Genomic DNA, 12,168 nt, shown 5'->3' with positions numbered 1-12,168 from the left:
GCCACTCTCACCTCCCTATGCCTATAAGTTTGGAAGATGTGTGACCGAGCCAAATAGGGGGTTTGCAGATGCTGATGATCAGCTGATGCAGGGGAGCGGCGGCTTGCAAAGTACTGGGCACTGAGGCTTCCAGTTCCCCACTGCTGTTGTATAGAACCCCCTTCCTGTGTGTTCTTGGCTTTTATAAAGGGCTGTCCTCAGAGAACTAAATAGTGGTGAACTCTGCCGTGGCTCGCGGCTCCTATGTATTATTATTATTATTTATTTATTGAACTAAAAAGGAACATTTTTGCCTGGCACTTAAAGGTGTATAATGAAATTGACAGGCGAACCTCCCTGGGGAGAGCATTTCACAGACGGGGAGCCACTGCAGAGAAGGCCCGTTCTCTTTTTTTCTTTCCAAATTTTTTTATTGATTTTAACAGATAAAACATACAAAAGAAAACACACTACAATAATACAAGGAAAAAAATAGAAACATATTCTTTCAAAAGTTCTTTTTTAATTTTATTGTTAACTGACTTCCTCAAATCCCCTCTAACTGAATTTCATTGTATCACCTTGTAACAGTTCTCCAAAATCATCTTACCACTATAATTAACTCCTTCAATTCACTATCTTCATCTCTTTTCTTATTGACTTAGCTCCATATTAATATACAACATTCTTATTCTAATTCTTGGCCTGTTTGGTATTTTCAAGTATTTTCTACTTATCTTATATTACAATATTTAACTAAATAGTCTTTAAATTTCTTCCAGTCTTCTTGGTATTCCTCTTCTTTCTGATCGCGGATTCTTCCAGTCAGGTCTGCCAGCTCCAAAAACTCCAACATCTTCTGCCATTCTTCTACCGTTGGCATTTCTTGAGATTTCCAATTTTTAGCAGTCTTGCTGCTGTGAGAAGGCCCATTCTCATGTTGCCACCCCCTGAACCTCTTGAGGAGGGGGCACACGAAGGAGGGCCTCAGAAGATGATCTCAGGGTCTCCGGGTAGGTTCATATAGAAAGAGGCAGTCCTTGAGGCAGAATTCACGGCACGTCAAAATTTGTACCTCCCACCTCGTTATGATGCTAACTGGGCACTACTCCTGCAGCCCTTGGATGTGCCACAGCTGTTCTACACTGGTCGCATGATTATGGGATGGAGTTGTACAGTTGACTTGCTTTCTCGGGTGCCTAGCAACGGCCAGCGATGTTTCCCGGCTACTGCTTGTCGATGTAGAGATGGGTTTGGGTTTCACATTGACTACAAGCCTGGCTCAGAAAGATGTCCTGCAATTATTTATCCTAGGATGTAACATGAACTGTTTTAATCTGTGCTCTTCAAAATAACTTCCTGGTACATAGGAACTCCGTCGGACTGTTGCCCAACAGGCATATTGCTGCTTTACAGCAAGGAATAAAAGTTATACTTTCCCCCCACTATTGAAACATAATGGCTGCTAGGTAAAACTTAGAAGAGCTATCATAATTTTTTCTTTAAAAAATTGAGTAAATCCTTTTGTCTTGATGCTGCAGCCTCACCTTTCTCCTTTACCCCTTTTAGGGTCGTCCCTCCGGAGACGCTTTTATCCAGATGAAATCTTCAGACCGAGCATTTATGGCTGCTCAGAAGTGCCATAAGAAAACCATGAAGGACAGATATGTCGAAGTCTTTCAGTGTTCTGCAGAGGAGATGAACTTTGTATTAATGGGGGGCACTTTAAATCGAAATGGCTTATCCCCACCACCATGTAAGTTACCATGTAAGTTTAGCTTGGGTCTTGGCGCTACTTTCTGCTGTACGCTGGTAGGTGTCGGAGCTTCTTTCACCCATTCTGTTTTTGTGTTCCTCTCTTGGAAGGGATCAGCGTGTCTGTGGGGTCTGGAATGCAAAGCTTTTCCCATCTGAAATTGGTAGCAGCCTTTGATTTTTGTTCTCCCTTTTGGCTGTGGACTACTGTGATTTGGATAGTGATTGGCTTCTTTACTCTCGCTTTTCTGCTGACCCACACCTTCCTACCCCCACACCTTCTGGAGTTTAATTTGCACTGGGCAAGTGTTGATTTCGAGCACTTCAGCTCAGAATTGCAGGATCATGTTTTAAACCAGGGGTCCCCAACCTACGGCCCATGGGCCAGAAGTGGCCACCGAGGCCATTTAACCAGCCCACAAGCCGCCCCTGAACTTAGTCGCCCGCTTGGCGAGTCCCCGTGTGCTGCTCTAAACCAGCGCAGCGCGGGGACTCTCTTCCATGGCTCCAGAAATCACATCTGCGCATGTCCGCGGCGCTGGAAATCGCTTCTGCACATGCCCAGATGCACGAAAATCATTTCTGCGCAGGCATGATTTTCGGTGTCTGGGCATGCGCAGAAGCAATTTCCACCATTGTGCTGTGCCGGTCAGGCCCACGGAGGATCTCTGCGGGAGTGATCTGGCTCATGCCTTGCCGGCCCCTGTTTTAAACTGACTGGCAGCAGAAGCCAATATCAAATATGGGTGTCTGGAAATGCAGAGGAGCATGTACAGGGCATTTCGTTACATCAAAGTTAGCCAAAATTCATGATGGGTTGTTAGGGAACAAAGAGCTTTTAGCTCAGATGGGGGATACCTATGTATTCTGGCTGACATAGTAAAATACTACAAGTATGTATATTTCAGTATATTTACGCTTAAGAACCTCAGAAGGTATAGGTGACTATTTTCAATAGTCACAGCCTTGGTGAGAGAGGTAGTTAATTTAACATGGAGTCCAGGAGTGCATCCTAATGACATGGGTGATTTGCCGGTAGTCACATCTGATCATAACTGTTCTACGTCAGGCTGAAAGTGGAATAGCATCTTAACTTCCAGAATCCAAATGGTACTCAAGTGGGCAGTTCCTCAGTCCCAAATGACTTTCAGGTGTGGTGACTTTCATTGGGACCACTGAGTACAAGGTGCGGGGAGAGAGAAATCCTCCCTTCTCTCTGCACTCCGGATCCGGCCCAATCACCTTCTAAATCCAGCCTGCAGATGGTCTGGGAATGAGTGTGTTTTTACATGAGTAGAATGTGTCCTTTTATTTAAAATGCATCTCTGGGTTATCTGTGGGGCATAGGAATTCCTTCATTGTCCTCCCCCCCCAATATAGTTAGGCTCCCAACAAGGTCTGAGGAACAGTGGACCAGCCCCTGCTGAAACGTTTGCTGACCCCTGTTCTAATCACTATGTCGATTAGATGCCCCATTCAGAAATGAGTGAACAAAGCCTGGTTATTCCACTATCAATGGCCAGTGAGAAGCTTCCAAGTTGAGTTTAGTCCAATATTTCTCCCTCTGTTCACATTCACAGAGTAGTTGCGCCTGGTAAATGTCTCCCAGGTGTATTGATCGGTTGATCTTGGACTAGCTTCTGTTTGCTCTGCAAAGTAAAACATAAAGCGAAAAAGCTGTGTCATAAGAAATCCAGATTTGGAACCTGGCTAAATCCAGCAATCCTGGGTCTATTTGCTTGTTTTGCTTAAGTCCCATTTGACCAGCTCGTGATCGTCACTAGGGAGTTACTTGGGGAGGAGATGGACTCCAAATGCCCTGGGTCTGATCCAGCCCTCAGTAGATCTGTTGCCCCTGCAGGCTTCTTCCTTCCTGTTTGATTTTATTACCTGAAAGCCTTCTGTACCCTTAACTCCTAACCATCAGTAGTGAGAGAATGAAGCTGAGTGGGACACTGGGGAGCAGGAAGGGCCCCTTCCTCCTTGTGCAGTGTCTCCTCCACCCCTTCTCCACTGAGGATGCAAACTGCCAAGAGAGCGAGGGCACAGCTGTCATCACAAAAACTGATGCCAGAAAGATATGCCACAGATCCTCTAGGGATTCGGGGAGTGGTCTGGGTCGGGGGAGAAATTTGCATAGGGCAAACTCTTTTCTCACCTAGCAAGGAAATGCCAGTTAAGTTGAATTAAAACTAGTAATTACAGCAGGGATGGCAAACATGGTGTCTTCCAGAAGTTGATGGACCACAACTCCCATTGCCCCAGGCAATCTGACCAATGGTCGGGGAATGATGGGAGTTGTATTTCAGCAACATCTGGAGGGGATACCATATTTGCTACCCCTGCTGTACAGTATACAGTTGTACCTTCAAGTCAAATGGAATCCATTCTGGAAATCTATTTGACTTCCAAAATGTTCGGAAACCAAAGTGTGGCTTCTGATTGGCTGCAGAAGCCAGTCAGAAGCCAGGTCGGATGTTCAGCTTCCAAAAATAGTTCACAAACCGGAACACTCACTTCCGGGTTTGCGACGTTCGGGAGCTAAGCTGTTCGAAAACCAAGGTACGACTGTATTGTTATGCCTGCCTGCTCAGATGTAAGCCCTACTGAGCTCAATGAGGCTTACTCTCGCCAATAAGGTAGCATCTGCAGGGTGAAATATGTCCAGCTTCTTTCTTTGTTTCTTTGTTCCCCTCCCTCTCTCCCCCACCCACTTTGGCCAGAGTGAAGTTGAGTGTCACCTGCTTGGGGAGGGGTGAGGCTCTCTGCTGGAACCGAGAATGCAGAATGTCTTTAAGTCAGGAAAGAATCTTGCACAGGTCAAGTGTGTGTGGCTTGTGAAATGATTTGTCAGGTGACTTCAGTGGGGGACTAGGATCACCTGGTAGTTCTGGGAGGAAGACTAGCCAAATCTGTAATGGCCTCAGCTTTTGTGGACTCAAGCCTACTTCATCAGATGCATCTTTGATTTGTTTTTGCTGTAAGAAGCTAACGCAGCTACAGCTCCACAAATTATTTTGCATTTCAAAAGCCATCTCAAGGGCAGCCTTCTCTTTTCAGGATTCTTGTCCAAGGGAAGCTTATCAGCTTGTGCTCTCTTAGTTTTCAGGAGGTCAGTTAAGACTTGGCTCTTTTATAAAGTAATTGGAGTAGCTGGTTGTGTTGGCATGGAAAGGTTGTAGCTCAGTGGTGGAGCCCCTGCTTGGTGTCCAGAAGGCCTCAGGTTCAATCCCTGGCATGCCCAGGTAGGCCTGGGAGAGACATCTGCCTGAAACCTTGGAAAGTCACTGGCTGTCAGTGTTGACAGCCAGTACTCAGCTAGATGTAGCTAATGGTTTGACTCAATATAAGGCAGCTTCCTATGTTTGTTGGATACTGGTGAATTGTGCAGTACTTCCATTTTTATTGGTTTGGCTTTATTATTATGGGTTTTAATGTTATATATGGAATTTTAATTTCTATAAGCTGCCTTGGGGGCTCTGCCAAGCCCATAAAACAGAGTGTAAACGTTAATAGCAGGGCGAAGAGCTTTGAAAACACATTCTCTCTAGAAAGGCTTTGATCCTGACTTCTTCCTTTTAGAAGTTAAACACTCCATACTTCAGTATCTGCAGTCTCAAAAACAAGGAAGGCATTAAGTCTGGAAGAGGATGGAGGAACATATTTTCCATCCTCATTGTGCAGACAGAGCTCCTTTTTCTATATTGTGTATCTTCTACTAATCCTGCAGCTTGACATGAGATAACATCCACTTCAAATGGGTGTAGTTTGGGTCAGTGTTTGGTCCCAAATTCCCAACATGTCAGCTACTTAGGTTTGTGTCTGATTTAGGAATAGCCCAAACTAAACTTGCAATAAGATCTTGGAAGGCAGACCAGTGTTCAGACAGAAGAACTCTTTGAGTAATCTTTCTTTATGTATAAAGTTGGCGTTTACAGGGGCTAGTTTGGTTGTAATGCTAAACCGTAGTTCAGCACTATGAGAACAAACCTACCACTCCTTGGGCTTCCATGCTCTCCCCTCAGCTCACATAGCCACAGGGGGGAGTCTGGAAGATCTCACTTCCATTTTACCGACCACAGCCTGCCTTGCCATCTGGTTAAACTTAACTGGTTAGTAGAAATAAATCTCCAAACCATAGTTTGTGAAACTCTCTAGTTTTTGCTAACCATGGTTTTAAGTTCAGTCACAGTTTAGGGTTCATGCGGCATTCTAAACTAATCTAATCTAAAATAGCCCCAACCACCATGACTACTAGTGGTCAGATGATGGGAGTTTATAATCCAAAACATTTGGAAGGAAACCTGCACTAAATGATCAGGCAGGATTCTCCCTAGGCCACACCTCTCACCACCTCTGCACCCTCTTTGAGTGTGTGATTGGTTAAATGGTTTTTTTAGATTTTTGGATCTGAATACTTCTTTCCAATGAAGGCCGCAATGTGACTCAACAGATTAAGAACAGTGGTCAGCAAGAAGTATGGCCTTTTTGTGTATGTGTCAATTAGTGTAGCTTTCCCCAGAAGTGTAGCAGGATGTGGGTGGCGCTGTGGTCTAAACCACTGAGCCTCTTGGCCTTGCCAATCAGAAGGTCAGTGGTTCGAATCCCTGCAACGGAGTCCCAGCATCTTCCAACCTAGCAGTTCGAAAACATGCCAGTGCAAGTAGATAAATAGGTACCGCAGCGGCGGGAAGGTAAACGGTGTTTCCGTGCACTCTGGTTTCTGTCACGGTGTCCCATTGCACCAGAAGTGGTTCAGTCATGCCAGCCACATGACCCGGAAAGCTGTCTGTGGACAAACACTGGCTCCCTCGGCCTGAAAGCGAGATGAGTGCTACAACCCCATAGTCTCCTTTGACTGGACTTAACCGTCTAGGGGTCCTTTACCTTTACCTCCTATAAGTGTGAGGGCAAAATATAGCTTGTGGTATAATTGCATCTTTCTGCTGTGAAATGACCACCTGGATCGGGAGTGTAGCCTGGCCTTAATCATGCTTTGTGCTTTTAAAAAAAGGTTGCGCACAGAAGCACTGACCTTCTTCATCTCTGTCTTGTTCTGTCGTTTAGGCATGTCTCCTTCTTCCTACTCCTTCCCTGCTCCTGCGGCAGTTATCCCGACGGATGCGGCACTCTACCAACCCTCCGTGCTCCTCAACCCACGGACACTTCAGCCTTCTACAGCATATTATCCAGCTGGCACTCAGCTCTTTATGAATTACACAGCATATTACCCTAGGTAAGTAAAACACCAAAAAAGAGAGAGTGAGGGGCAGACTTCTTTTGTAGCGGAATATAGCAGGCTATGAACATGCTATGTTGCAGCAAAACAAGCTGTTTCTTATCACTGATCAGGATGCATTACGGATTGCTGCAGTTGTGTTACGGGTAGGGAGAGTGAGTTTGGACTTGTCACCTGTGAGAAATGTTTTACCGGTTGGAAAGGATGTTGACCTTTCTTGAAATAACGCTGACTTGGATGCTAAGTGGCTTTCTTGTTCGTGCAAGGAAAGGGTTTGTGTGTGTGTGATTTCTGTCAACTCCCTCCTTGATCTGCTGCATCTCCTCCTCACAGTACCCCCAAAGGGCTGCTCAATCCTTAAGAGCAGGTATTCAGGGGGCTACAAAAGGAAGCAGGGGAGAATTCTGCTCCATGGGCTCTCTTCATTCATGGAAGGGAAGTTGGGATCCAAGCTAATGTCTTGAGAGATGTCAGCAGCTTCTCTTTCCAGTCTACTTCAGAAATAGAGAAGAGAAAAGAGAAGCTGCTGAATTACAACTCATTACCAAACTTAAAACCATGGAGAGACCTGGCCTGAACAAAGACATTGGATTCTTATCTCATTATACATGACAAAGCCATTTCTCACCTTCTCACCCCTTGCTTTTTCCTGTAAGACCTATTGCAGTCATTAAGAGTCGTCAACAGGCTCATCTCAGCTATCTGCCAATCACCCATTCCCACCACCCTTCTGAGTAATACCCCTCCCCACCTTCTCACTATATAGAAGGATCTGGCAACTTCTGTTTCAGTGTATCTGAAGAAGTGTGCTTGCACACAAAAGCTCATACCAAGAACTAACTTAGTTGGTCTTTAAGGTGCTACTGGAAGGAATTTTTTTGTTTTGACTATGGCAGACCAACACGGCTACCTATCTGTAACTGGAACTTTTTTGGGGAGGGGGGATAGACTGAGGTTGCAATCTTTGGCACTGGCATTTCCTAAAACTGTGGGTCTCCAGATGTTGTTGACCCCACATCATAACAACTAGCCAGAGCCCTATTGTTGAGGATGAGGGAAGCTGTAGTCCCTTAATATCTGGGAACCCAAGTTTGGAGAAAGATTGCTGTACACGCACACTTACACCGAGCGTATGTCCCAGATAACTCAATCAGACATATATAAGAGTACAGAGCACCTGTAATTGGTCAGAAATTATGTACAAGGGTGCATTGCACTAAAGCAAGGGTAGCCAGTATGGTCCTCCAGATGTTCTGTTCTGTAACTCCCATCAACCCCGACCACTGACCATGCTGAGTAAAGCTGATGCAGTGGATTGGCTACTGTACTGTTTCCCAGACTTGGGTCTCCAGCTGGTTTTGGACTACAGCTCCCATCATCCCTAGCTACCAAGGACCACTGGTCAGGGATGGTGGGAATTGTAGTCCAAAATACTAAAATTGGGAAACACTGGACTACCCCCATACTATTTTAGTAAATGGACTTTTGGAACCACCTAGCGGGGAATATCTGAATATTCAGTCTGGCAGTGACGGGGGGGGGGGCATGTGCCACGGGCATTCCCCTTGGAAATTTAATGGAGCCTAACAGGGTTGGAGGGGATGAGCCCCAGAGAGCAGCATAAAGGAAAAGGAAGTCCAGAAGCTCAGCATATCGGAGGAATGGAGGCTCATATGATGGTGGAGCTGTAGTAGTTCTTGAGGACTGGGCAACGAGCTGGTTTGTGATCCTAGAAAATGTTCTGGCTGAGACAAGGATGAGGACAGAAGAAGGTATTGAAATAGAAGCCAAACCAAACCCGAAGTCTTTTGGGGAATATTCCAGTACCCAGTTAAGCTGTGACTCCTGAGGTCCTGAACTTCCTTATGGAGTTGTATTTTTAAGTTCAAGTTCGGTACAGGCTGTTCACTAAAACTCCGCTGGCTTTCCTTGCCCCAAGTGCATATCCTGAGAGCCTGACCTGAGTAACCAAGCACATCTGGAAAAGATTGCTATCTAATCAATCTTCTCTACAATAATCGTGATTAATAGAAATCCATGTGTACCTTGGGGTCTTTATTCAAGCCCACCGGATGCAGGGGGGTAAAACTGTGAACATTTGATAGCAATTGCCATTTTGTGATTACTGAAAGCCTTCTCTGGAATCCAACATTTACTTAACTGTAAATGTTAAACAGACACTTGGAATCAAATAATAGTGCTAGCAGACAATAGACACACCTTATGCTCTTTATGGAATGAGCCTGGGATGATATTACAAGCTAAGCTTTATGTTAACAACTGTTCCCCTTGCAACACATATTAATTGTCATTTTTATAGTATGCAGCAGAGAATGGATCTGTACACGCAGATGAATCGGCCAGGTCAGTGCCCAAAGAACGGATTTGTCTTCAAAGGTCCAAGCAGTTAGATTTTCCTAACAAAGGTAAGGTTCAGCAACATCTTCTCCCAAATGCACAATGTACGCACTGAACTTTGGGAGTAGCTGTTTGGGGAGTGGGTGCTTACAATTACCCCCAGATCTTTTTCCTTCCTCCTTCCCTTCATTCCCCTCCATGTCCTTCCAAGCCTTTTGAAGCCAGGATCGGCAGCTAAAATAGTCCTATGTTGCCATTTCCAAGTGTTGAGGGGCGGCACAGTGCTTTAGTAGCTGACTGCCCTTGTGCGCATGCCAACTTGTGGTTACATGCTTGGCATATTGTGTTTAAGGATGCAACTGTTCATGCTCAGCTTATTGTGTTTAAGGGTAGCTGTTGCCTGAATCCATCTATTGAGGGACAGCCCTCACATGGTAATGAACTGGTAGATTGGGGCCGGCAGGGTGGAGTCTATTTAAGACTATAAGCAAAATGAATTTCAGCGCTAGTTTACAGAACTCTCAGAGCTTGGGTGTAACCGATACCTCCCTTTCCATGGAAACGCAGGTTGCAGCCATAGCAAAGGTGACATTTTTCCATCTCCACCATATTAAGCAGTTGGTCCCTTACCTTTCTCGCCCTGATCTTGGCCGCAGCGATCCATGTGACGGTCACCTCCAGGCTTGATTATTGTAACTCGCTCTATGCAGAGCTGCCCTTGAAGCTAACCCAGAAACTCCAGCGGGTGCAGAATGCCGCAGCGAGGCTCCTTACGGGGTCCTTGCCACGGGATCACATTCATCCAGTGCTTTACCAACTGCACTGGCTCCCAGTGGAGTACAGGGTCAGGTTTAAGGTGCTAGTTTTGACCTTTAAAGCCCTATGTGGCCTAGGACCCACGTACCTGTGGGACCGCCTCTCCTGGTATGCCCCGCAGAGGACCTTAAGGTCCACAAATGACAACACTTTGGAGGTCCCAAGTCGCAAGGTGGTTAGATTGGTCTATACTAGAGCCAGGGCCTTTTCAGTACTGACCCCGACATGGTGGAACGCTCTGTCACAAGAGACTAGGGCCATGCAGGACCTGACATCTTTCCGCAGGGCCTGCAAGACAGAGGTGTTTGCCTGGCCTTTGGTTTTGACTCAGTCTGACCCTTATGTTTCCCTCCCCTTATGGTTTTGATCTATGGGCTACTATTAAAATGAGACTGCATTTTAAATTGTATTTTAACCCATATTTTAAATTGGTCTCTCAGGCCCCCCCTTATGTTTTTATTGTAATTTTACTGGTGTTAGCAGCCCTGAGCCCGGCTCTGGCCACGGAGGACTTTATTATTATTAGAATTTATTTTTATTTTTATTATTATTTGCCTGTTTCTTTTAGGCTCCACTTAAACTTCCTGCACAACTTCAGCCAACCAAATGCCGGTCCCTCTGACTTCACTCCTAATTCTACAGTGGCTGAACCCTTCTAGCACATGGGAAGTTTCCACTGTCTTGGATATCTACCTGTCATTTTGTGTTTTCATGGTGTTTTCTAATTATTATTTGGAAACAAAAACTAAGCATAGGCACAGTTGGCCATAGGGATGCTTCTCTCCCTGCGCACAGGTGCAAGCTTGCCATTTAAAGTTTCTGGGACATTCACTACTTTGATAGCACAGTTGCCAAATTCACAAGGGGAGGGATATTGCTGGATGTTTTCTTTGCCCTGGCATTCAAAGCGTTAAATTCACCTATCACACAAAGGGTCCTCCTTGAGATTAAATCACTACAAAAACAAAAGAAAAACCCAAATTGTTAGAAAAACATATCATGACAAAACCAACCTTTCATTTTTATTTGCACACAAAATTATTATTTTTATATATCCATAAAATAAAGGCTTCTTAAGACCTTGGAATTGTGCCTTTTGGGTGTTTTTATATATATATATAAAGAATTGTTTGCTTTGTGTTTGTATATATTTATTTGTTTAAAAAACTGGATTCTAGCCAGGCTTACTTGACAGTCTAGATTTGGTTAAGAATGTGAAATGCAATACTTTGGGGGAGAAAATGCTGTAACATTTTTGTAAAATAGATTATATATTATTATATGCATATAAAGTATAAAATGTAATGTTCTAAACTTGTATATTGCACATTTGGACTACTGTATATTTAAGTTACTATCCCATGATTATTTTAATGTGGGGGAATGAGGGTATTGTAACGATACACAAACCCTTCCATTCTTCTCTCATAAGATACAGAACTTAGAATTACTGGTATGATAATAAAATCTGACACTTGGAAATAATGGGAACACAATACTTGCTCACAGTGGTCTTGACTACGGAGGCAGTAATTAGATTGGATGGTATTGGAGGTTTATCGGAGATTATTGGGAGAATAGTAACCCAGAAACTCTCCTTTTAACTTTTAGTACCTGCCCCGTCTGGTGAGTTAAAAGAATGAATTGTTACTGAAAGCATTAAAAAAAAATTAAAAACAGACCATATCACTGTTGTAGAAGTGTGTTTTTTTGAGCTGCTCTACATGGATTTTGTACCACCCTGCTTTGTGGATGTTTTGCTCCTTGACTTACATTGCATTTGCATCTTCTACAAGTATTAAAACTGTTTTAAATCCATTTGTGGACCCCTCGAGTTGCATTCTGTACACACCCCATTATTGCTTGATTATTACTGAATGTTGGTCACCTGCTCTCGCAGCAGAACAGAGCAGAATTGGCATTCTTCAATGGGGCTCGTTCTTGTAAAAGAAACAGCTGCAGTGCCGAGCTGTGTGGAAATAGTTTCCCAAAGATCATTTCGCAATCCGGACCTTTTCCGC

The 12,168-nt window shown here is 44.5% G+C and overlaps 1 protein-coding gene across 2 annotated transcripts in view; it reads left to right on the top strand.

Moving 5' to 3' along the window:
- Positions 1-11,965, top strand: part of ESRP1 (epithelial splicing regulatory protein 1) — a 36,797-nt gene extending 24,832 nt beyond the window's left edge. The window contains exons 12-15 of one of the 2 annotated variants that reach the window (XM_083518358.1): positions 1,549-1,747; positions 6,802-6,970; positions 9,294-9,399; positions 10,716-11,965. In XM_083518358.1, coding sequence (XP_083374484.1) covers positions 1,549-1,747; positions 6,802-6,970; positions 9,294-9,384 — 459 coding nt within the window. In that variant the 3' untranslated portion in view covers positions 9,385-9,399; positions 10,716-11,965. The remainder of the gene's footprint in view (positions 1-1,548; positions 1,748-6,801; positions 6,971-9,293; positions 9,400-10,715) is intronic. The other variant, XM_083518359.1, reaches the window with a different exon arrangement.
- The last annotated feature ends 203 nt before the right edge of the window (positions 11,966-12,168 follow it).

The sequence above is a fragment of the Podarcis liolepis genome (assembly GCF_965112155.1).
Source record: "Podarcis liolepis genome assembly, chromosome: 8".
Taxonomy (NCBI): Eukaryota; Metazoa; Chordata; class Lepidosauria; order Squamata; family Lacertidae; genus Podarcis; species Podarcis liolepis.
Note: the sequence above shows the minus strand (reverse complement) of the source record. Positions and strands in the feature narration are given on the sequence as shown.